Genomic DNA, 23,808 nt, shown 5'->3' with positions numbered 1-23,808 from the left:
TCCACTTTTGAATACAATCAGAAAACACCAGCATTCACATGGGTCTCGTCCTAAATCTCGATTTCATTAAAAGAGGGGGAAAAAAAACAAACAAAAAACAACCCGTATCAGTAATATCGTTATAATTATATCGATAACAGCATTATAATTAATATAACAGTACAAAAATATGCACAAGGATCATTGTTTAGTATTCTGAAACGAGCATTGTACAATTTTAAGCACAAAAACCGGAAAAAAAAAAAGATAAATGAAACTAGTAGACGAATGAGGTATTCCATAAACCAATTGCATATGCATGTATAATACACAGACAGATGTGGAGTTGAGGTGAAATGGTGCAACAGCTGCTACTGTGATTAATGACATTCCTGAGTGGACATGAATAAAATGATCCTGCTTTAAACACGCCCCTTACGCTGACTCCCTGATGATGCACAATTTTGAGGAGTGTCTGGTGTGTAGTGTACTGAGTAATGCTGAATTTCCCAACAGGTACACACCTGAACCCTGAACTCTGTAGGTCAAGTCAGTTGCACCACGAACGGATGTAAAAATGGTCGAAATTTTTGGAAATAGTAAATATTATTTCACATCTAGAAATTCAACATTTTCACAACGATCTTGAATAATTCACAATTTGCATTGCAGACATTAAGCATTGCTCATACTGTTCAGATGTTTGCGCAGACGTTTGTAGAGCTCAAGCTCAAAGTACCAAACTGTAACATCTGACATCTGTGTGCCTTCTGGGAAAAAATATCTGCTCCTGTTACTGTGTGTGCACATTTCTGACATCAAGACTCTTGGACATGTATTGAGATTTGTTTTGAATACAAAGTCACAGATACGTATTGAAACCATTGTTCCGATATGTTTGAGGCTGCAATGCTTTCTGGGTAAAGTTCAATTCTTAAATTCTGCAATGATCCTGACCATGTTTAGGATTCACTTGATGATAGAGGAAGTAGACATGGGCGTGTTTAAAACAGTCAAACAGCTTCTCTCTCACGCGCACGCGCACGCACACGCACACGCACACGCACACACACACACACACACACACACACACACACACACACACTTCCATTATGTAAACTGAATACATTTTGTACTTGAGCACCATCTAGTGGCTCAAGTGACCGGCAAAACACCTGGCGGCGACGGATTGTGGATGATAAAGTGACTAATGTAATGTTTAACTTTCATAACCTGATATGATGTGCAAATGTTGTCTCACACACACACACACACACACACACACACACACACACACACACACACACACACACACACACGCACGCACACGCACAAACAAGAACCGGAGGTCTTTAAAATGTACTCAAATATGCATTACCTGTAAGACCAGTTTAAAAAACACCACAAAAAAAGCTTATATCTGTATATAAATATGTCTGATACGGTGTGTGACGCTGATTGTATTTTGTGGAGCTGGATTTTAAAGGTACAATTCTCTTCAGTTTGATAAACCCTTGAAAAAAACAAAAACAAAAAAACAAAAAAACAAGAGGCTCGACATTCTATTCTGGAGAAATCCTGAAACCCGTCCCAGTCTCTCCAGCGATTAAGGCAACTACAGCGTCCTCTAACAGCAGCAGTTCATTTGAGCGCAACCTTTCACTGACCGTGAAAAGAAAAAAATCACTGGACACCACGATGAGCCTGACTGGTGTAAACTGCTCGAGTCGATTCAATCCGCAAATCTAATTGCAGTTACAGCAGCACGGAGAAGCACGAAGCATTTACAAGCAGCTGAGCAGATAAAGAAAAAGGGAAAAGACTTTTTTTTTTTTTTTTTTGGAAGGATGGCGTGAGGCATTTGGCAAAAATGGTCTTCCTGAGATTAAAAGAGACAACACTACACGGTTGGTCATCATTTGGGCACCTTCAGTGTTTTTATATCAAAAGAAAAAGAAACAAACAAACAGCAGATGCCATACTCTAAAACACCTCAGATCATCTTTCCAGAGTGATAAAGTTCTGACCTATGATTAGAAGATCTCCCAAACACATAAGTCTGGTCCTCCCTAAAACATTCTCAATCAACAAAATCCTGGTGCTGGTACCAACAGTTTAATCAAACTGATTGTCCAGCAAAAAAAAGCCAATAATTTATAGAGAAAAATTAAACAATCTTGGATTCTCTTCATAACGTAACCTAATGTCAAGACATTATGAAAAGGAACAAAGACTGTGAAGCAAGTTGAGATTATTAATTTTCTAATTAGTCATCAAAGCTAAGAGGAAACCAAGCATGCAACATGTTCGGTTCTAGTTGCTAATGTAATCTCATTCGAAATACAAAAAACTCCCATGTTTAGAGATTCAACATGTGGAAAGAGTATGAGTAAGAGTTCAACAAGGAGAGACAACGCAACTTCCTGCTTTCTTTACAACAGTAACACTATGTACCTTACTAGCAGGAGGATGTTTGCAAGTTGCGCATTGCAGTAATAATGACTGTGCAGCTTCTGCAACATCCTGTGTTCTCTAAACCAGTAGAAAAGCAGCTGCTTCCAGCACCAGGATTGGGTTGATTATCAGGGGGACTTTATTAAATCTCCGCTATATCGATATATATTGTACAAAAATGGCATCCGCCGACATCGATTTCGAAGTAAAACGTAAAAAAAAAAAATCCGTGGCCATTAAACTCACTGAGGCGACGCCTGATTGTGTACCTTGTAGTTATAAAGGTGAGCTGCTCTTTGGTATCTAGCTGTGCACGCGATCCACCGTCATGATTGTACAAATGCAGGATATTACGAAAAGCGAGAGAGGGAGAGAGAGATCTGAATTTTGGAAGATTTCAGATTTGGAAATTTTGGTTCACAATGATACTCGAGTCTGGTTCCTTAGCGCAGGATACATTAGTGTCTCGGTCAGACAACATGAGGTATTGAGGGGAAAAATAAAGAGAGTTTTACTGACTATAAGAACAGAGTAGTACCTGAGAAAGCCGCCTTTCCCACTACGGGAGGCAAATATCAATGCGATTTGATTTTAAAGCGTTTCACATATCCTGGAAAAAAAATCACGCAAAAAAAAAAAATAAAAAAAAATTTACTAGCACTAAACACACCCTAGAAGCACAACGTGACGAGATTTAGACTCTCTACACTATTAAAACAAACTCTAATATATTCCAGGATCTCGTCAGAGGGCAGGTTCGACAGCATCCGGGCTGCTATTTGGTCGCTCGGGGCCCAGATGCCTCCTTGTGTGATTGTCCTACAGCATATAGTGACCATGAGCTATACACGAGCTCGGAGCTGAGCTGGGTTCCTGCCCTACCGATAAAACAAAACAAAATAAAACGAAACTTCGGAAATCCACAGCTTAGTGACGATGAGGTAGGTTGTGAAAAAAAGCTCCCAAACTGCTAAAGGTCCAGCCTGAAATGAAAAGCCTGCCTGAGGCTACAGACTGGAGGAGATCTGATGTGAAGCATTACACAGAAATACTGCACTGAATCCTGAAAACACCACACATTTACTGTACACACTTTATATATATATCAATGTTTTTTTAAGCTATTTATCGGTACCATTCATCACGAGGTTTTGTCAAATAAAACGGCAAACCTCTCTGAAATCCTGTAAAAATTCCTGAACAGCAACAAATGCGTGTCTCAAAATTGTTCCCGTGAAATCGTTCATATTTCACACTTGGAAACAGTGCCCCCTACTGGACATCAATATAATAACTACTGACTACGAACGGTTATGCAGACGATCGCGTAAATAGTGACCGAGATCTAAAGCCCAGCGATGAGGCAGCTAGCGATGAAAATTCATTCAGCTACAGTATTTCCTACAGCTCCTGAGGTAAGGATATTGCTGTGGATTGCTTGATCTGAGGTAAGTAAAAAGAGGGGGGAAAAAGTGAGAAAGAGAAAAAAAAAAAATAATAATCAGAAGACGAACAAAATAGCACTTTTTTTCTTCTAAATAAAACTCTTCAAGTCCTGTAATGAACACCTGTCAGTGGATTTTGGCTGAATGTCCTGATTGTGTTTAGCGTTATTTATTTCGCACAGTGTTTGTGTGTGTTAAATATGTCTGAGGATGTATAGACAGCTAAAGCTGACAAGAAGTAAATGAGGTACTGGTTGTGTAACAGTCTGTTTTTTTTCAAAGCAAGGCGTGTAGCGACTGTGCCAAAGCCTGGACGAGGAGGTCGGAGCCTGGGCAGTGGAGAACTCCGCTAAGGTGAGCCGCTGGTAGACGGCTCGGCCGAGCTGGGGCCTTTTGAGGAAGAGGAGGAGGGGCTGTGGCTCGGGAAGACGAAGGTGGTGTTGGATGGCACGGACGATGCGCTGGCTGCAGAAGACACCGCCACTGAAGCAGGCTTCTGAGCAAAGAGACTTCCTGTGAGGGAGAAGGAGGGTGCGGTGAGGGTTAAATAATACAATTAATCTGATTATTAGACCAGGAGAGGAGGGATACATCGAGATGTAGATCGCATCGGCCTCAGTTAGGGATATGCACATCTCTACTATAATCTATAATCTACTATAATAGGCTTCATCACTAGAGGGCAGTGTTCAGCTTTCACGCTTTAATATTAGACCTTTATGACATGAGCACATGATCGTTGCTGTGCAGATCAGCTTCTAGTAAACTGAATTCTGTACACATGGGCAATTGAATGGATTAATTTCTATTCCTATTCTATAATAATTTTTCTATTATTATTTTATTATTAATATTGTAATTAGTGGTGCTTGAAAAGCATGTTTTTTTTTGGTTGAGGTTTATTATAAGGTGACTATTATTTATTATACATATTATAAGAGATTTTTTTAATTAATAATAATTAAATGTGTTCTATAATTTCTTATAATAAAATGACATTAAAATAAAATGAAACAGAGATGTGTGCGGTGTACCTGAGTAGACAACACCGTTGACCTCTACAGATACACTGATGCTGGCAGACCCTGTGGAGGAAATGCTCAAAGCCAGGTCATGCTTATCATCTGCAGAAACACAAAAGCAGGCACAAGCTGTTTAAACCCACACCATGACCCTTCATGCTGTTCACTCAGTCACTTTATCCTCCCGTCATAATGAAATAAAAAAATGTAAGGGGATGGTTAGTCAACCTCATTTTTTGATGACACTTCGGTGCTTGGGGAAGTAAAGCTCAGCTTTATCTACTACTGAATGAGCTGAATGATGGCAATACCCTGCTGAGATGGTATCAGGAAGAAACTTTGAGAGAAACCAGACTCAAAAGATCCACAGAACCCATCCTGGGTGGAACCATCATTTTTTTCTCATCCAAATGTATTTGCAGTTGCCTCACAGTACTATATTCTTCTACATGCATTATAAATTTAATATTATTTCTAGATATATAACATTTTAAAACATACATCATATCAGCATATTATATTTTTATATTATAGAATATATTTTATCGGTATTATATCGACATATTTTTATATTGAAGAATAATATATTTTTATAAATATAAACCGCCATTTGATATTTATATATTATTCAATATATTTTTATAAATATATCAGCATATTATATTATTATATTATATAATATATATTTTTTTAAATGTTATATTGGCTTGATATTTGCACATTATATTTAAAAAAAAAAACATTCCTCAATAAAGAGCAACAAGGTGCTGTGGTTAAACTGATTGAATCATCTGAGTGCACTGGACTCTACACATGTCTGTATTTCTGTTCCTCATTGTTAAAACTGACCTTTTGGTGTCAGACCCATGCGCAGGTTCATGGGCATTTGAGACGCCATGGCGAGCAGGTTGTGCTGAAATGCCTGCTGCATGAGTCTCTGCTGCTCCTCGGCCAGACGTGCCATCTTCCTCTCGGGCCCCTCAGAGGCTCCGAGTCCTGTTCCAGTCTCCAACTTTTCCCTCAGCTGCTCCAGCGTGGCTGCCCGAGCCAGTCCTGCCACCTGCTGCTGACCCAGAGCCAGCGCCATGGCCGGGGCACGAGCTGCCAGCAGAGATGAAGAGGCGTCTTCTAAAAGGGAGAGAAAGAGAAAGATAGAAGACGTGATTAATTTGAAAATAATATCACATACCTTTCGCTCTCTCTCTCTCATCGTATTAAATGCGTTTTCCTCTCTCCTCTTACCCAGAGCCTTGAGTGAGTGTGCTGATGCCCCCTGCAGACTGTTTAGTGCCACTGCAGCTCCAGCACCCAACGCTGCCAGGTGCATTTTGGGTGGGGAGAGGATGTGAGAAGCGGAGCTGGGGGAGGAGCTAAAGCGAAACAGGCTGCTGCTGTAGCTGGGGCGACGCCCCTCACGCCGGTTGCTGTCGATGGCGGCCTGCAGCTCGCTGGGAGAGCTCAGGCTTTTGCGTACACACTCGTACGGGTACAGATACTTCATGTACCTGAGAAAAGATAAAGGAAACCCACACAGAGCTTGTCATTACAGAAATCTTTCAACACTGCAACGAATAAATACTGATAATATACTGAGGCCAGATTTAATAAAAAAAAAAAAAAATCACATTTCAGTCTTGTCAAACTCATTCGAATCCTTACGCTTGCCCATTTTTCCTGCTTCGAACACATCAACTTTGAGGACATAATTTTCTCTTGCTACAGAATATATCCCACCCAACAGGTGGTGCCATGATAAAGTGATAATCAGTGTTATTCACTCTATTAATCGGTGTATATAACACAGGGTATACATGTGTTCAGGACTTTTCTAGCGTAAAGCTCAAATAAACGATTTAGTACAGAAATTGGTAAATACGACGAGTTTAAAAAAAAAAAAAAAAAAAACGGTCCTTAAGAATTTTTCAGTCTGTGTACTTCTCAGTTCTGATTGGTCAAAAGGTCCTGCCATTTTTCACATAACCGATGTCAAATTGAAGTGGTATAAAAGGAATAAAACATTATTCTATGATGTTGCAGGACAATAATCCTAATAAAAATAACTCCACTTTTCATTGGGCAGGATAAAATTTAGAGTATTTTCCAACAACGAGTCTCCATTTATAATTCCAGGACTAAGAAAGAAAAAAAAATTATAATAAAAAAATACCCCAGAAGTGCTTAATTATATATAAATATATCTCAGCACTTCAGTCCTTCATCTAAGGTGAACTCTGACCCAAACCAAATCAATAAATCCATCGTGTCAATACACTTCTTCACTGGCTGCACAGTTTCATTGGATGTAAATGAAAAGAGGAGTGTGACAGAAGGTGAGGTGAAAGCAGAGACAGGAACACATCAGGATGGTAATCTGAAGCTATTTTCTGTGTGTGTGTGTGTGTGTGTGTGTGTGTGTGTGTGTGTGTGTTTGTGTGTGTGTGTGTGTGTGTGTGTGTTTTCTCTCACTGTGTGCGGAGTGTGAAGGCAGCGCTGGTGATGGAGGTGGGTAAGTTGAGGCCCTTGGTGATTTCTCTCCATATCTTCTTGTTGATGACCTCCACCAGGCCTCCTTTCTCGGTTACCAGCTTGTAGAGCATGTAGAGATCAAGCACCTGCTTGGCCATGATGGGGATTCGGTTCACTGGAGTTCCTGCACGTGCACACATACATACACTTTAGTCATCAGTAAAATTCCACGGTCGTGGGTTATAAATTCTGGTTAGATATCAGAAAGATGTTTGAGATAAAGACAGAAAAGCAAGAATACAGACAGCATGATAAATCACATCACATTGTTCCGAGTTTTCATGGATTTATGGATTTACTTTCTCTACTTTTGGTTCTGAATTTGTATCACAACGTGTTTCATGGTGTTTGAGCGGAAGCTTTTAAATTGTATTTTCAATTGTTTTGGAGAAACATTTGTGTGATTTCCTTTGGTATATCGTCTAAAATTAGCTTGAAGTGTGTGTGTGTGTGTGTGTGTGTGTGTGTGTGTGTTGTATTAACTGAATCCAAATGATTAAAAATGCCAAATAAACAACATCAGCTCATTTCTAATCCATATGGTCATTCCATACACTTTACTTAATTCCTTTGCGTGTAAACTATGCGTGAGAAAAGCCTTTTAGTGCCCTATGTCCTCAGTAAAGCCAAGATCTAAAGCCCTGAGAGGAGCAAAGAGCAGAAGATACATATTTAACCACGCCAGCCTGACCTCAAACACGAGCCTTCGCAAACACGAGCGCAAACACACGCTAGACTTTAAAGAGTAATGCGCTGGCCTTGTCTGGACCTCATAGTGAGGGGATGGGCAGGAGTAGAGGTGAAAGGTGTAAGGTGCACCACACACACACCTTCCCCACACACACACACACACACACACCCACCTTCCCCACAAACATGATCCATAGAGCCATGGATTAAACAGGAAGTAAGCAACTCCACTAATCCCCAGGCCACAGGAGGGCACACATGGAGAAAGAAAGAGTGCTGTAATGGACATTATTTGAAGGATTGTTAATGGTTAAACACACACACACGCACACACACACACGCACACGCACACACGCACACGCACACACACACACACACACACACACACACACCCTCTCTGTCTTTTAAAAGGCATGTGGGTGTGGCCGTGTGTGTGTGTGTGGTGTAATACTACGTCTAATCTAATCCCATAGCCCTTGGGTATGTTTCAGCCTCAGACAGACGAGTCATTAACGTCTCCCCTAAAGCAACACGATCATCTCCGAAGCTTAAAGCTGATCTGACTAACGTCTTCATTTAGTCACGCCTCTGCCCACATCGCCTTTTATTCGAGGCACACGTGCACGATAATATTCACTTATATACCACTATTCTGAGTCATCAGATCAGATGAAGCATCGTACAGTCTGATGAACAAAACCACACACAGAGAAATAAAGCTCAATGTCCTTTACGTATTCAATAAAAAGTCCGACACCTCGCAGCAAGTCAACAGCACCCTGAATAAAAATAAAAACAGCCATAGTTAGGTATCAGTGGTGCAAGTATCAGCCCACGTCAGATAAACCAGTCTCAGCCAGTCTGGGGGCTTATACCAGTACTAAATACTAAACCTCAATAATAAGCTCTATACATAGCATCATAAAGAGTAGGGATGGGCCCTATAGAGGAGATATGGAATAGCTGTTACGAAACGACGCGTATCACAACACAGATTGTGAATCCTGACAATCCGGATGATCAACCTGCAGAACACCTGAGAAGATATGAATGTCAACACACCGCTATACAGGGAGGTAATCTGACCACCTAATATTTACAAAAACAATTATATATATATATATATATCTCCAAAAGTATTGGGTCACCTGGTCATAAGCACAGTATGTAATTTTAGAGCAAAGCATTCCACATTTAGTCCCAATTTTCTCCTATAATTCCCTCCACTCTTCTGGGAAGATCTTTCACTAGATTTTAGAGTGTGCTTGTGGATATTTGTGTTCATCATGAGGGTGTTACAAAAGGCAGGTACTGATGTAGGTGAGGAGACCTGGGGTGCAGTCAACATTCCAATTCATATAGTGTGTGTGTGTGTGTGTGTGTGTGTGTATATACACACACACACACACACACACTTACTTCTGAAGGGACAATCCTATAGAAATAAAACTTGTGGGCTCGATGTCGCTAACGTCACCAGTACTTCAGCTGGTGTCTCAGGGTTAAAATATTATGACTTTATTCTCGGAACTTTGACTTTTGTCCCAAAATATTACATCGACTTTAATCTCATAATCATACTTTTTTCTTACGTGACACCAAAACACCATCGCAACAACCTTATCAGAAGCAGATCTAATGTTAAAGATTATAGACATACACTATACATACGGAATACACACCGACTTTTCCAGCCATATGTGGTTCTTCCACAAACTGTTACCACAAACTTGAAGGTGCGCAGTTGTTTCCCCTTAACTTAAACTAGGAGACCCAAACCTGTTAGAGTCTGACTATGTACAAAAGTCAAGCTCCATGAAGTTTACATGGGTTGGCGTGAAAGATCTTGTACTAGAGAGCTCTGATCTCAACCTTATTAAACACCATTGGGATGAAAGTTCACCTCAAGTTTCCTCACCTCACCTACATCAGTACCTGATTTTACTTACACCCTTGTGGCTTAATGAATCTGACACAAATCTCCACAAACACACTCTAAAATCTAGTGGAACATCTTACCAGAAGAGTGGAGGTTCTTATAACAAGAAATAGGAACTAAATGTAAAATGTGATGTTTAAAAAAAAAGCACATACAGATCATATGGGTTAGGTGTCCACAAACTTATGTCCATATGAAGTATGTTTACAGATCTTGGATCCAGCTGTTTTTGAGTCCAATCCAAATCACTTATTTTAGAGGAACGCCTGAAATTCAATATTTGCTCCAGAAGGAATGTCATTTATCTTAATAACCGTGCATACTGTAATGTTGCAAATCCATTCTATTGATATTATAAATATCTCTATAGAGTCGCATTGATTTTATTTATTTATTTTTTTATTAAATCGCCTTTTCCTTCTCCTCCTCCTGATGTCTTCAGAGAGTCAGGTCCTCTTGTAGTATGATTCATGTTTTAGTGTCCTCTAAACTGTCACATCCTGAACGACTTATTAAGGAAAAATTATTTTATGGAGCAAAAAGGTGCATTTTCTTTTTTTTTTTTACAAAATACGGTCATGTTGCTTCTGATCTCTGTATTCATTATATGATATTTTTATGTTGTATATATATATATATATATATGTATTTAGATAGATAGATAGATAGATAGATAGATAGATAGATAGATAGATAGATAGATAGATAGATAGATAGATAGATAGATAGATAGATAGATAGATAGATAGATTCTGGAGTCTGATGTTTGCTCATTCATCAATAAGGATGTTAAAAAAGTAAGGTACTGATGTAGGGGAGGAGGTGAGGAGGCCTGGGGTGCAGTCAGCATTCACATTCATACCAAAGGTGTTCAACAGGGTTGAAGGTCAGAGCTCTATAAGCAGGAGTTCCACAATGTATGTAAAGAATATCTTCATGGAGCTGGCTCCAACATTGTGGTAACAGTTTTGGGGGGGGGGAATCGAAGAAGTAAGAAGTATGTGTGTATTTCATCATCATCATCATCATCATCATCATCACCATCATCACAGAAGCAGCTGTTCACACACACACACACACACACACACACGTGCATCTTTAATGATGTTCTGGCCATCGAACCAACATCAAGCACAGGGGTCAGATGGCAGCTTTGGAGTATTGACAATCAAATTAGCGTGAGGGTCAGCAGGAAACTGTTTTCACACACACACACACACACACACACACACACACACACACACACACACACACACACACACACACACACACACACACACACACACACACACATGCTTGAAAAACAAAAGACAAAGAATAAACAAAGGGTTTTTTACAGGCCACTACAACATCATAATCATCATCACTATACCCTATCGATCCACAGCATTCAGCTCCACTGATCTGGGATCATCACTGCATGTGCAGATTTCTAATAAAGTGTTTTATTTTGCATACAATACAGCAATTTGCAACTACAGACTATTAGTATTTTATGCGTAAAATGTTTTAATTTAAACTAGTGGCATATTATGCCATCTGGCATCCTGATGTTGGAAAAAATTAATTTTATCTACACATCTTCAAGAAGATCGTTTGCCTGCTTTTTTTTTTTTCCACATAAACCTGTGATTCTGATCATTAATAGGTGCCTTTCCACCGAACAAAATGGAGTAATCAAAAGCTATAATAAAAAGTAAAATCATAGAATACAGACACTTATGATGATCAGGATTTTTTTTCCCGAATGATTGCAAACAGATCAGTAATAATCAATAATAATAATAATCAAGCATAAATAATTTCACTTAAAAAAAATTTATAATTTAAAAAATGAATCAAATAATGAGTCATTTACGATTCGATTTACTCTGAGGAACCTGGCTGCATGTTAAGGATGAAAAATGCCTGAGCCATTATACATCATGGTATCGATATCACTCTGAGATTAAGTGTCCTGTCACGCCACTGAACGCTTTAATGGACACTCACTAAGCTGCAGCTCACCAAATGGTTAGACTGAAGCCTGAGCTTAGACACAAATGCACAGCAAATGCGTGTGAGACATTTGCTGTTGAACTGTGGACCCTGCAGCACGGATCTAACACTCCACCTCGGCCAAATGGCTGTGCGTAGCTGCTCTGAAGGACGCTCTAATTGGCCGCAGGCTCCCCCCAGCCCATCACGCCCTGCCCTGTTGATTTCACCCCTGAGACTGGCCGATCAGGAGCAGAGAGATTAATGGCACCAGGGGTCAGAGGTTATGCTGGTGGGAAACCCTGCGTTTGGGGCCCCATAGGAGGACGAATCACTCAGTAGGGAGAAAAGGGAGAAGAGAGGGTTTGAGATAAAACTATTGAGACCAGGGCAGGAACAGTAAAGTGTTGAGAAAAGAGAAGAAAAAAAAAACTGGACAAACTGGAATTATATACAAGACAAAGCATGAATTAGTTATTAAATGAAACAAAAAAATAAATAATTATGCAGAAAAGAACGACATACCTAAAAATGCATACGTATTGTTTTGTCAGCATGAGAATTGTCCCCTCCAGCTACTTTATGGAAATTCTTAAATTATTAACAAAAGCAAGCAAAAAAAAAAAAAAACAACAAGCCCATTTTTTTTTATACGCAAGACTGAAATTTTTATGAAAACTGTTTTTCTTTCATATTACTTTATCAGATAAAAAGGTTTAAATGCAGAGATATCAGTATCAACCTCTGTGTGTGTGTGTGTGTGTGTGTGTGTGTGTGTATATGTGTGTGTGTGTGTGTGTGTGTGTGTGTGTGTGTGTGTGAGAGAGAGAGAGAAAAAGAGATACATATCACCCATCACATGGCCTTGCCATTTATAGAGGAACACTTGTACAATGTAAGACATTAATAGCTTTTATAGCTGCTGCTCGGATCGAGCGACGCTCAGGAGCAGGATGTGCTCAATGATCAGTTCGCAGCTGTTCACGTCGCAATCGTGAAGCCGCGACAAAGATAGAAAGTGGAGGTAAAGTGAAATACAGTGCGATCAGGCTGAACCTAATTGGAGCAGGCAGCTGCTGGACGTACAGGCCGCTATAATAAGTCTGCAGGGTTTGGGGAAAGCGTTCGCTGACGCCGGTGTGGTCAATTAAATATCGCTGATTTCACATTAGTGACATTCCTTAAATAATTAAAGCGCCGCCAGCGAGGTGACCGGGGGGGAATTAATTTTTCAGTGAGCCTGCAATGTTGCCACTTTGGTGTGAAGTTTCAGCAGGCATCCTGCCCCTCCACTACATCCATTTACTTACAACATATAGAGAGAGTGAGGGAGTGAAGGTAGAAAAGAAGAAGGAAGCGTTTTAAAAAAAAATGTGCATCAAATACAAGCTGGCATTCGTATTACAGTCCGTTGTTTTAAACATATTTGCATTAGTAAAAAACTTTATTATATATAAATATTATCACATTCACTACACGTTCATTATTTAGAAAGAGACCAATAAGTTTCTCGAGCACGTTCTCTCAGGACCACTGCTGTTACTTCAGGTATATGATGTATCACAACACCACCTTAGAGTCACCTAGAATACAGATTAACATGGCAGAGGTAGAGCTGTGACTTTCTTTTTTTTTTTTTTTTTTTCCGCTACACAGGCAAATTTAAGTCAATTGATGATTTGCTGTCTGTCTGAACCGAGAAATAAAAGTTTAACTATTTGCACCATATTGAATTGAGGAGCATCATATTTTTTCATTGCATCGTATTAACATTGTGTTGAATCAAATTGAAATCGTACTGCTTAAGTGTGAACCTTATCACATCGCATCGGTAGCTGCTTCATATGTATCTTTAATGTATCGTACCATTGGCTATGCATTGAGATGCGAATTGCATTGCATCAGTTATAAGGATGCACATGCCTAATATTTATATATCAGTATACTGATAGATTTTATAACAGAAATAGAAAAGGAAAAAAAATTACCCAGAATGGTGTAAATAATTTATCTAGAAAACTGTGGTGCAACACTTACTTTTGCCTCCAAAAATGAGATTATTTTCCCATAACCGCACGTCCAGGAGTGTATTATTCCTTCATAAACATGCTATAAAGTTACATCACAGCAGATTTAAATTGTCATTCCCTCTCAAAGACCATGCTTCATTTCCTTTACTGCTTCTCTCCAGACACGTCCACCATTACGATCTGTTCATGCAGAATTTGCGCTGTTGCTTTAGTAATGATGGCATATCAAACCTGCAATTTGTCCTGCAGCTGAATACTGTCTGAGCTGCTGCTAAATATATCAACATCATCTGAGCAATTAGAGCCGAAAACTCGGCAGTGCTCTCAGAGCATTAGACGTTAAAGTCAGAGACATTCAAGGCCTGAGAAAAGACACTCAAAATGTTCAATATTTTGAGAAAGTGGAATCAATCACACTTGTTAATCCTTACTATACATCTGTTCCTGAAACACTGAAACTAGCTCTTACTTTTTGTTTTTTTCAGTAGTTGAAAAGAAAGAAATTTTTGAAAGAAATTTCAAAAGAAAATTGAAAGAAAGAAAGAAAGAAAGAAAGAAAGAAAGAAAGAAAGAAAGAAAGAAAGAAAGAAAGAAAGAAAGAAAGAAAGAAAGAAAGAAGAAAGAAAAAAATAAAAGAAAAAAGAAAGAAAAAAAAAGAAAGAAATAAAAAAAGAAAAAAGAAAGAAAGAAAAAAAGAAAAAAGAAAGAAAGAAAAAAAGAAAAAAAGAAAGAAAGAAAGAAAGAAAGAAAGAAAGAAAGAAAGAAAGAAAGAAAGAAAGAAAAAGAAAAAAAGAAAGAAAGAAAGAAAGAAAAAAAGAAAGGAAAAAAAGAAAGAAAGAAAAAAGAAAAAAAGAAATATGATGTCTGCATCATTTATTCTGTGTTAATTTAATTCATTAATAGAGATTTTTGTATGTCGCTCTGGATATTGTCGTCATCTTAATCCTGAAGATGCAGATACGAAGTAGAGGTCGAGTGATATGGGTTTTTCTCTGGCTGATACTGATATTTAGAAATCAGGGCAGCCGATGCCTATTTTTTGGGATGTTTTGAGTGTCGGTCGGCTTTTATTATTAGTTTCTTTTGGTTTTTAATCAGACAATACAGTTTGTTCAATAGCAAGAAAGAGAATCGGATTGGCTAATTAGCTTAGCGAATGAGAAAAAAAAAACTGAACACTTTTGTTGTCAATCTTGTTCTTGTCTTTCCAACGTAGCGGACATGATCTGGAAAAAAAAAAGCTACACCAATCCGTTAGCGGCGGGTGGAAACATTGCATGCTTTATATATATTTACAGTTCTAGCGTTTACGGTTTCCCTGTTCGGATACCGAATACACACTACTGCCACCTGCTGGTATTAGAGTGTTATGTTCTCTCACACAAGTGGCGAACGTAATCGCACGGTCAATCCATCACGATCAATCGGTCGACCTCTAATACAAAGGACGTTTTTTAAACATTTCGATAAAACTGCGCCACTAACGTGGACACGGATTTAGCTACATGTTTCAGTACAGTATCGCATCGCAGTACGTTATTTGGTTTCCACCAGGAGGTCTATTTATAATTCCAGCTGCTGTGTGTGTGTGTGTGTGTGTGTGTGTGTGTGTGTGTGTGTTCACTCCGTGCCAGCGTGGCTCCTTGTAAAACACTCTCCAGCACAGAAGTCTGGTTTAGCTTCAATGGCAGCACAGAGACATAAAAGGCATCAGTCAATGACAGAATAGAGCTGTGCTATCTATAGCCTGGCTAAATCCTCTCTCGCTCGTACACACACCAACTTTTCTTCTGTTACAGGAAGCATACAATACTGACACTCACATAACACCACGGCTTTACACATGAAACTTAGTTATAGTTGATGAATTACGCACTCGGGAGAGCTGCTGTTTTGGGAAAAGAATCAACTGTGAGCTGATAATAGCATCTCCGCTTCATTATCCTGCTCCGCTCCTGATTATTTTCCTGTAACATCTTACTAATTTTGATCATTTCTTTAATGCTGCCACTGATTTCTACCTGCTCTTGCCAAAAACCTTTTGCTAGATTTGCAAATTTTACAAAGCTACTTTCTGATAAAGCTGGGAAATATCTATAAACTGGGTGATATGATATACGCTGGGATACATGAAGCTCATCTTACCACATTTAGACCCCCATTTGCGGTTAAAATAACCTCCACTCTTCTGGAAAAATGTTCCACTAGATTTGTAGTATGTTTGTGAAGATTTTTGAGAGACTTCCTTTAGCCACATGGATATTAACAAAGTCAGGTAGGTGAGGAGGCCTGGGGTGCAGTCTGCATTCCAGTTCATCCCAAAGGTGTTCAATAGGGTTGAAGGTTAGAGCTTTATAGCAGGAGATCTTTCACTACAATGTATGTAAAGAATATCTTCATGGAGCTGGCTTTGTACACCAGGGAACAGGTTTGGGTCTTTAAGTTCAGGTGAAGAGAAAAACCGATGTCCGATACAATTGTGTGCCTCCAACTTTGTGGGGAAAAAACAAATTCTGGAAAATTCAGGTTTCCCAATCCTTTTGTCCATATTGCTGAAGAGCAATTCCAATCTCCTGATCTCTTACGAAGGTTTTTCATCTTTTGAAAATGGTAAAATGCTTGTTGATGTTGATTTATTTCGTAGCTGTTAAATAAAAGTATTGAAATAAGGTTTATAAAAAAAAAATTATGTTGAAGGCAGATGCCTTTATGAACAACATCTGGAAGATATTTTTGAAAATATGTACATTCTGTAGCAAAAGCTGACTCCAATTGAATAAACGGAAACAAAACAAAAAAAAATCTGTTGTGGTTTACATGATCATTTGCATAAATTACTTAGTTGAAGTTACCCCCCCCCCCAACCACCACCCCATCCTCCAGACAGGTAAAAAATTTGGGAGGTCTTCTTCACTCAGATCAACACATGACATCAAAACAACACGGTTGCTTATTGAAACAACACAATAAGTTCAATTTACTTTAAATAAACATACAGACATATGTTCGGTTTGTAACAATGACTCTACAGTACGCTGTTCATTGTCTTGCGAACAGAAGATGAACAAATGAAAACTTGATCACACAAACCAAAAATCCCCTCTTATTTGGAGCGTCAAATGTAGCAAAGGTTAAAAATGTTTTCCTGTCATGTTCTTTCCAAACCTCGCAGGAGAAAAGTGCACAAGGTATTTCAGCTTTTTTGGTGCACATGGAACGTGCAGCAGGTGAAGTCTGAGTAAACAGTGTGTACAGATTAGGCAGAGAAGATGCAGATTAGCTGCGGAGTATGTAGGTCATCAGATAAAGTCACGCAGCACCTGACGGAGAGGATTAACATGGTAGAACTGTAACAAACACACACAAAAACACACACACACACACACACAGACACACTAACTGACTCACTTACTCACTAACTCACACACACACGCATACAAGAAACTGAAAAACAATGCGACAGCTTCCTAGGAAAATTGCACCCAGCTCTGGTTTTGAAGACCACACTCTTTCTTTCTCTATATTAACTATAACATGGTGACCTTGATACAAAACAAGGTCACCACAAAGATCTACAGATTCTTCCCACACTTCTAGCATCACTCAAAAAGAATATAAAAACGTGTGTGTGTATATATATATATATATATATATATATATATATATATATATATATATATATATATATATATATACACACACACACACACACACACACACACACACACACACACACACACACACACACACACACACACACACACGTTTTTATATATATATATATACACACACACACACACACACACACACACACACACACACACACACACACACACACACACACACACACACAAAGTTAATCTAAAAAGCGGAAGTTTAGTGAAAGCAGCAATTCGGGTGACTGTCTTCCCAAAATCATAATGGAAGGAGACTCTATCACAAGGAGACTATAATCAATTATAATTTTATTATTATACTGTATTTCTGTATATTTTACTGTATACTTAAATGTTTATATGAGGATTTTTGGGTGTCTGGAATGCCTTTTTTTTAATATTATAATATATAATAATAATAATAATAATAATAATAATAATAATAATAATAATAATAAATATATACAGTGGGTACGGAAAGTATTCAGACCCCCTTAAATTTTTCACTCTTTTTTATTTTGCAGCCATTTTCTAAAATCATTTAAGTTCATTTCTTTTCCTCATAAATGTACACATAGCACCCTATATTGACAGAAAAACACAGAATTGTTGACACTGTTGCAGATTTATTAAAAAAGAAAAACTGAAATATCACATGGTCCTAAGTATTCAGACCCTTTGCTCGATATTTAGTAGAAGCCCCCTTTTGATCTAATACAGCCAGGAGTCTTTTTGGGAAAGATGCAACAAGTCTTTCACACCTGGATTTGGGGATCCTCTGCCATTCCTCCTTGCAGATCCTCTCCAGTTCTGTCAGGTTGGATGGTAAATGTTGGTGGACAGCTATTTTTAGGTCTCTCCAGAGATGCTCAATTGGGTTTAAGTCATTGCTCTGGCTGGGCCATTCAAGAACAGTCACGGAGTTGTTGTGAAGCCACTCCTTCGTTATTTTAGCTGTGTGCTTAGGGTCATTGTCTTGTTGGAAGGTAAACCTTCAGCCCAGTCTGAGGTCCAAAGCACTCTGGAGAAGGTTTTCGTCCAGGATATCCCTGTGCTTGGCCGCATTCATCTTTCTCTTGATTGCAACCAGTCGTCCTGTCCCTGCAGCTGAAAAACACCCCCACAGCATGATGCTGCCACCACCATGCTTCATTGTTGAGACTGTACTGGACAGGTGATGAGCAGTGCCTGGTTTTCTCCACACATACCGCTTAGAATTACGGCCAAAAAGTTCTATCTCGGTCTCATCAGACCAGAGAATCTTATTTCTCACCATCTTGGAGAACTCCATGCGGGTTTTCATGTGTCCTGCACTGAGGAGAGGCTTCCGTCGGGCCACTCAGCTATAAAGCCCCACTGGTGAAGGGCTGCAGTGATGGTTGACTTTCTACAACTTTCTCCGATCTCCCGACTGCATCTCTGGAGCTCAGCCACAGTGATCTTTGGGTTCTTCTTTACCTCTCTCACCAAGGCTCTTCTCCCCCGATAGCTCAGTTTGGCCGGTCGGCCAGCTCTAGGAATGGTTCTGGTCGTCCCAAACGTCTTCCATTTGAGGATTATGGAGGCCACTGTGCTCTTAGGAACCTTAAGTGCAGCAAAAAATTTTTTGGAACCTTGGCCAGATCTGTGCCTTGCCACAATTCTGTCTCTGAGCTCTTCAGGCAGTTCCTTTGACCTTAATGATTCTCATTTGCTCTGACATGCATTGTGATCTGGAAGGTCTTATATAAACAGGTGTGTGGCTTTCCTAATCAAGTCCAATCAGTATAATCAAAAATTTCTGGACTCAAATGAAGGTGTAGAACCATCTCAAGGATGATCAGAAGAAATGGAGAGCACCTGAGTTAAATATATGAGTGTCACAGCAAAGGGTCTGAATACTTAGGACCATGTGATATTTCAGTTTTTCTTTTTTAATAAATCTGCAAAAAGGTCAACAATTCTGTGTTTTTCTGTCAGTATGGGGAGCTGTGTGTACATTCATGAGGAAGAAGAATGAACTTAAATGATTTTAGCAAATGGCTGCAATATAACAAAGAGTGAAAAATTTAAGGGGGTCTGAATACTTTCCGTACCCACTGTATATTTTTTTTTATTTATTTATTTTTTTACTAAAGAGGGAATTTTAATACAAAATAAAAAGATTTTGGCTGCAAACTCGAATGAATGAAACAGAACATTTACACTCTATTTAGGACTTGTGTGTTTGATGATTGTGAAATACCAGCACTTGCGGGCATTTATATATATTAAAAAAAAAAAAAAAAAAAAAACTACCAGAAGGAGGAGGGAACGAGTGTAATGTGACTCTCTTGTCTTTGGTCACAAAGATGGGTCACCTGAACAAAGCTGTAGAACGGGGGAAAAGGAGGGGATGACAAGAATGAGTGAAAAGGAAGGATGATGTGAAAAGTGAGAAGGCCACTTTGACTGTAACCGGAGTCTGTGTGCTCCCTGAGGACAGCTGGACAGAGCTGATCACGATCTGATCAACACCTCATCGAAACGCGAGAGGACGGAGGAGGAGAGCAGGAGAGAGCGATTGTCTAATGTCCTGACACAGCATACTGGATGAAAAGATGGAACAGCCTTTGAGGGTGGAGGTGGAGAGAATGACGCCTGTCGTTACTGTGCTTGTAATAAAGCTACAGGGTGTTACGGGTGCAGAAAAAAGACAGGGATGAAAGAAAAAAGGAGAAAAACTAAATCTATTGATCATATCACAGTGTGTGAGAAACATCAGTGTTATTGATGCCAGGAGGTTTACCTGCCCACAGAAGATATATTTTATTAGTAAAAAAAAAAAAAAGAAATTATAAATAAGCCAACAAACAAACAGCCCTTTCCATCCATTCTATAAAAGGTCTATAGCAAACAACGGAAGAGAAAAATTTCTATTCTGTTAATGTTTAAAAATCCTAAAAGGAAAAAAGAGAACAAATAATAAACAAACAAACAAATAAATAAATAAATAAATAAATAAATAAATAATTAAAACAAATTAATGAATTGCTTAATTTAGAAACAGCATCAAGGCTGTTAAAAAGAGCATGAAAGCATTGGATAAATAAATAAATAAATAAATAAATAATATTCTAGTAATGGTTGAAAATTCTAAAAGGAAAAAAAAAAAAGAACAAATAATAAATAAATCAAAGAAATTAACGAATTACTTAAATATAAAACTGCCTCGTGGTTTAAATTAAGAAAGAAAAGCAGAGAAGCTTAAAACAATAAATATATATACAAACAATCAAACAAACAAATATAGAAATTAATTCAAATGATAAACAATTAAACAAACGAATAAATAAATAAATAGCCCATTCTAGAAAAGGGATATACCAAGCAAACTGAAGAGAAAAAAAATATCTATTCTAGTAATGGTTAAAATTTTATAAAAATAAAAAAAGGAAAATAAATAAATAAATAAAAAACACAAAATTGTCATTTTAATTTAATTTATTACTTTTTATAATTAAGTAAATATTAAAAAAAATGGAAAGCATGGAAGCATGCGAAAATAAATAAATAAATAAATAAATAAATCAAATCAATCATAATTACTCTATTTTAAAGAAAGCTTTTAACAAGTACTACACTTTCCTTTTGTGTTTATTTATTGCTGCACTTTTGACTAGACTTCATAGAAACGGTATAAAAAAAGGGAGGAAAAAGGGAAATAACTCTGTACTATTTATCACATGCAAATGCACGACTCACTACTTGCTTTCCTACAAAGTTCGAAACCTCGTTCTGACACAGAACATAGTTATTTGTGCGATGAATTAGTCATTCATTTACAGCGGTACTCAATCAAACCTGATTACATGCCACTGGCTCTGAAAATCACATCCCAGGCCGTTTTGTGTCTATATTCATCATCTGCTACATGTGTTTGTTGTATTATCACAGAAGGGCCTCAACACCTCTGTATTTTCACGTAAAAGAAAAGAAGAATACCCTGTCACTACAATTAAATGACCAGAAATGAGCTTTGGAGGTGTAGTCTTCAAGGTAATCCCCTTCCACTATCTTTCTTTAATTCTCTCACTCTTTCATTGATCTCCCCCCCCCCCCAGAAAATCCCCCTCTCTCTTTGTTAATCTTCTACCTTTACTTCCTCGCTTCTACAGCAGCTAACGGCCGTAATCAATGTCTGGGTGAGTGACAGATAATACTGATGATCAATACCGAGTCATCAGCTGCTGAGCTTCTGTTCTGGACAATTCAGAGGAAAACTCGACAAAAAACACGGCACTCGGTTTTCCTGAGACAAATAGGTGCGGTCAATAATGAAAAATCGAGGTCCTGGTGGAGCTCCTGGTTAACACGATTACACTTTCTGTACAAAAAAAATATCTATGAATTCTTGATGTTTCAGCTCAACAGAAAAGAAAAAGGGCGCAGAAGCAGCTGCACCTGTCCATCGTCATGAAATCCAGATTCTACGAAAATGTAAATTGGATTCTAGGAATATGCAAATAACCCACAACATTTGCATACTGGTGCTTGATACACTATAAGAACAGATGTAATGGGACAAATGACTTTTCCAGCCATGTGGTTCCTTCCCAAACTTTAACCACATTACACTTAAAAGTAAACAATGTCTTTGAATGTGGAAGCATGAACTACGAGACCCAACCCACAGCTCCATGAACATATGCTTTACATGGGTTGAAGTGGAAGATCTCCAGCTATAGAGCTTTTAAACCCTACTGAACACTTTTGATATGAATGTGAACCCTTGTGGCTGAACATGAACCTCCCCAAAATCTAGTGGAACATCTTCCCAGAAGAGTGGAGGTCATTCTAACAGCAAACCGGGAATAAATGTGGAATGGGATGTAAATTACGGGCTCTGATCTGTTTTTTTTACTTTTATATTTATAAAAATAAGTCACTTTGTTTATAGTTACATAGAAAAAAAACTTCACTTTTTATTAGCACTTCTGTTATAGCAGCTACGAACAATCATTTAATTGGAATGATTGTTCGTAGCTGCTATAACAGTATAGTGAAATTCTTTCTATGTATATCCCAACTCGGGTTAGAGCACAGGCTCAGCAATGATACAGCTCCCCCTGGAGAACGGAGAGTTAAGGGCCCTGCTCAAGGGCCCCATCAGTGGCCGCTTAGCAATGCTGGTGTTTGAACCCCTGACCTTCCGATTAGTAACCCAGAGATTTAATCAAAAAAACGAAAACTACCTTTCCCCTATGATCCCTATAAATTCGATTCTGCACATTTGTGATTTGCCTTGAAGCTGGAACTAGGGTCAGAGCTACAGTCATATACAATGAACCAGAATTCAACAGCACTGTGGTGCTCCATTTTTGAGTGAAAGTAAAAGAAATAAAAAATACAATTAATTACGTTAAAGAAATTAAAAACAAACCAAAAAAAAACCCCACCCACATTTCCCTTCACAGAGTTAGTTGACTGTGTCTGACAAGCACACGTGACAATTCACACAATGGTTTATTTGCTTATAATAGTCACATTCCTCGTACCCATTTAAGGCCATGTTTAGACACAAGGGGCTTCTCGCAGTGACTCAGGCTGGAGGAACACTGGTTTTAATCCCCTACCTGACTGGTTTAGTTGGTTTATAAACCCAAGTCGCAGCTGCTGAATGGCAACAGGGACAAATCTAGCTTTTGTCGTGAATGAAATGATGAGGTATTGATGTACTGTGCGTTTAAGCAGGTGAACATGAAGATCGGGTTGGATTGCTCGCATGATAGGCGGTCACTGTTGTGAAAGTCTGACTCAGAGGAATTTTCCCCTCTGGGGTCGGTACGGTGTTTGCTGCTCATCTGTAAACTGTTTGGCCCAGAAGTGGGCCTCCAGGTCAGAGGGGAAATAAAGAAGGAGGGGATGGGGGAGGTGGGGGATTTTATCCTATTCCATTCATTTATTTTACAGAGCCACAGCTAAAGAGAGAAAGAGAGAGATTTTCTGTGATAGAAAGCAGAGACGGATTTACAGACAACAAATCCTGGTGGTTTAGACACATTAAAGTGTAAACTGTAATGGTTGAGGGACACAGGAACATTTCTTCCAGAAGGTCCAGTGATCACACCA

At 38.7% G+C, this 23,808-nt stretch overlaps 1 protein-coding gene across 1 annotated transcript in view; it reads right to left on the bottom strand.

The window, feature by feature from the left end:
• Positions 1-1,891: 1,891 nt before the first annotated feature.
• The window catches only part of LOC310732103 (AT-rich interactive domain-containing protein 3B), a 68,170-nt gene continuing 46,253 nt past the window's right edge, over positions 1,892-23,808 (bottom strand). The window contains exons 5-9 of the mRNA XM_083552402.1: positions 7,367-7,550; positions 6,143-6,405; positions 5,750-6,028; positions 4,913-5,002; positions 1,892-4,391 (exon numbers count right to left, since the gene is read on the bottom strand). Coding sequence (XP_083408528.1) covers positions 4,228-4,391; positions 4,913-5,002; positions 5,750-6,028; positions 6,143-6,405; positions 7,367-7,550 — 980 coding nt within the window. The 3' untranslated portion in view covers positions 1,892-4,227. The remainder of the gene's footprint in view (positions 4,392-4,912; positions 5,003-5,749; positions 6,029-6,142; positions 6,406-7,366; positions 7,551-23,808) is intronic.

This window comes from Silurus aristotelis (genome assembly GCF_946808225.1).
Source record: "Silurus aristotelis genome assembly, chromosome: 10".
In the NCBI taxonomy this organism is placed as follows: Eukaryota; Metazoa; Chordata; class Actinopteri; order Siluriformes; family Siluridae; genus Silurus; species Silurus aristotelis.
This window is presented reverse-complemented; position numbering and strand designations above follow the sequence as displayed.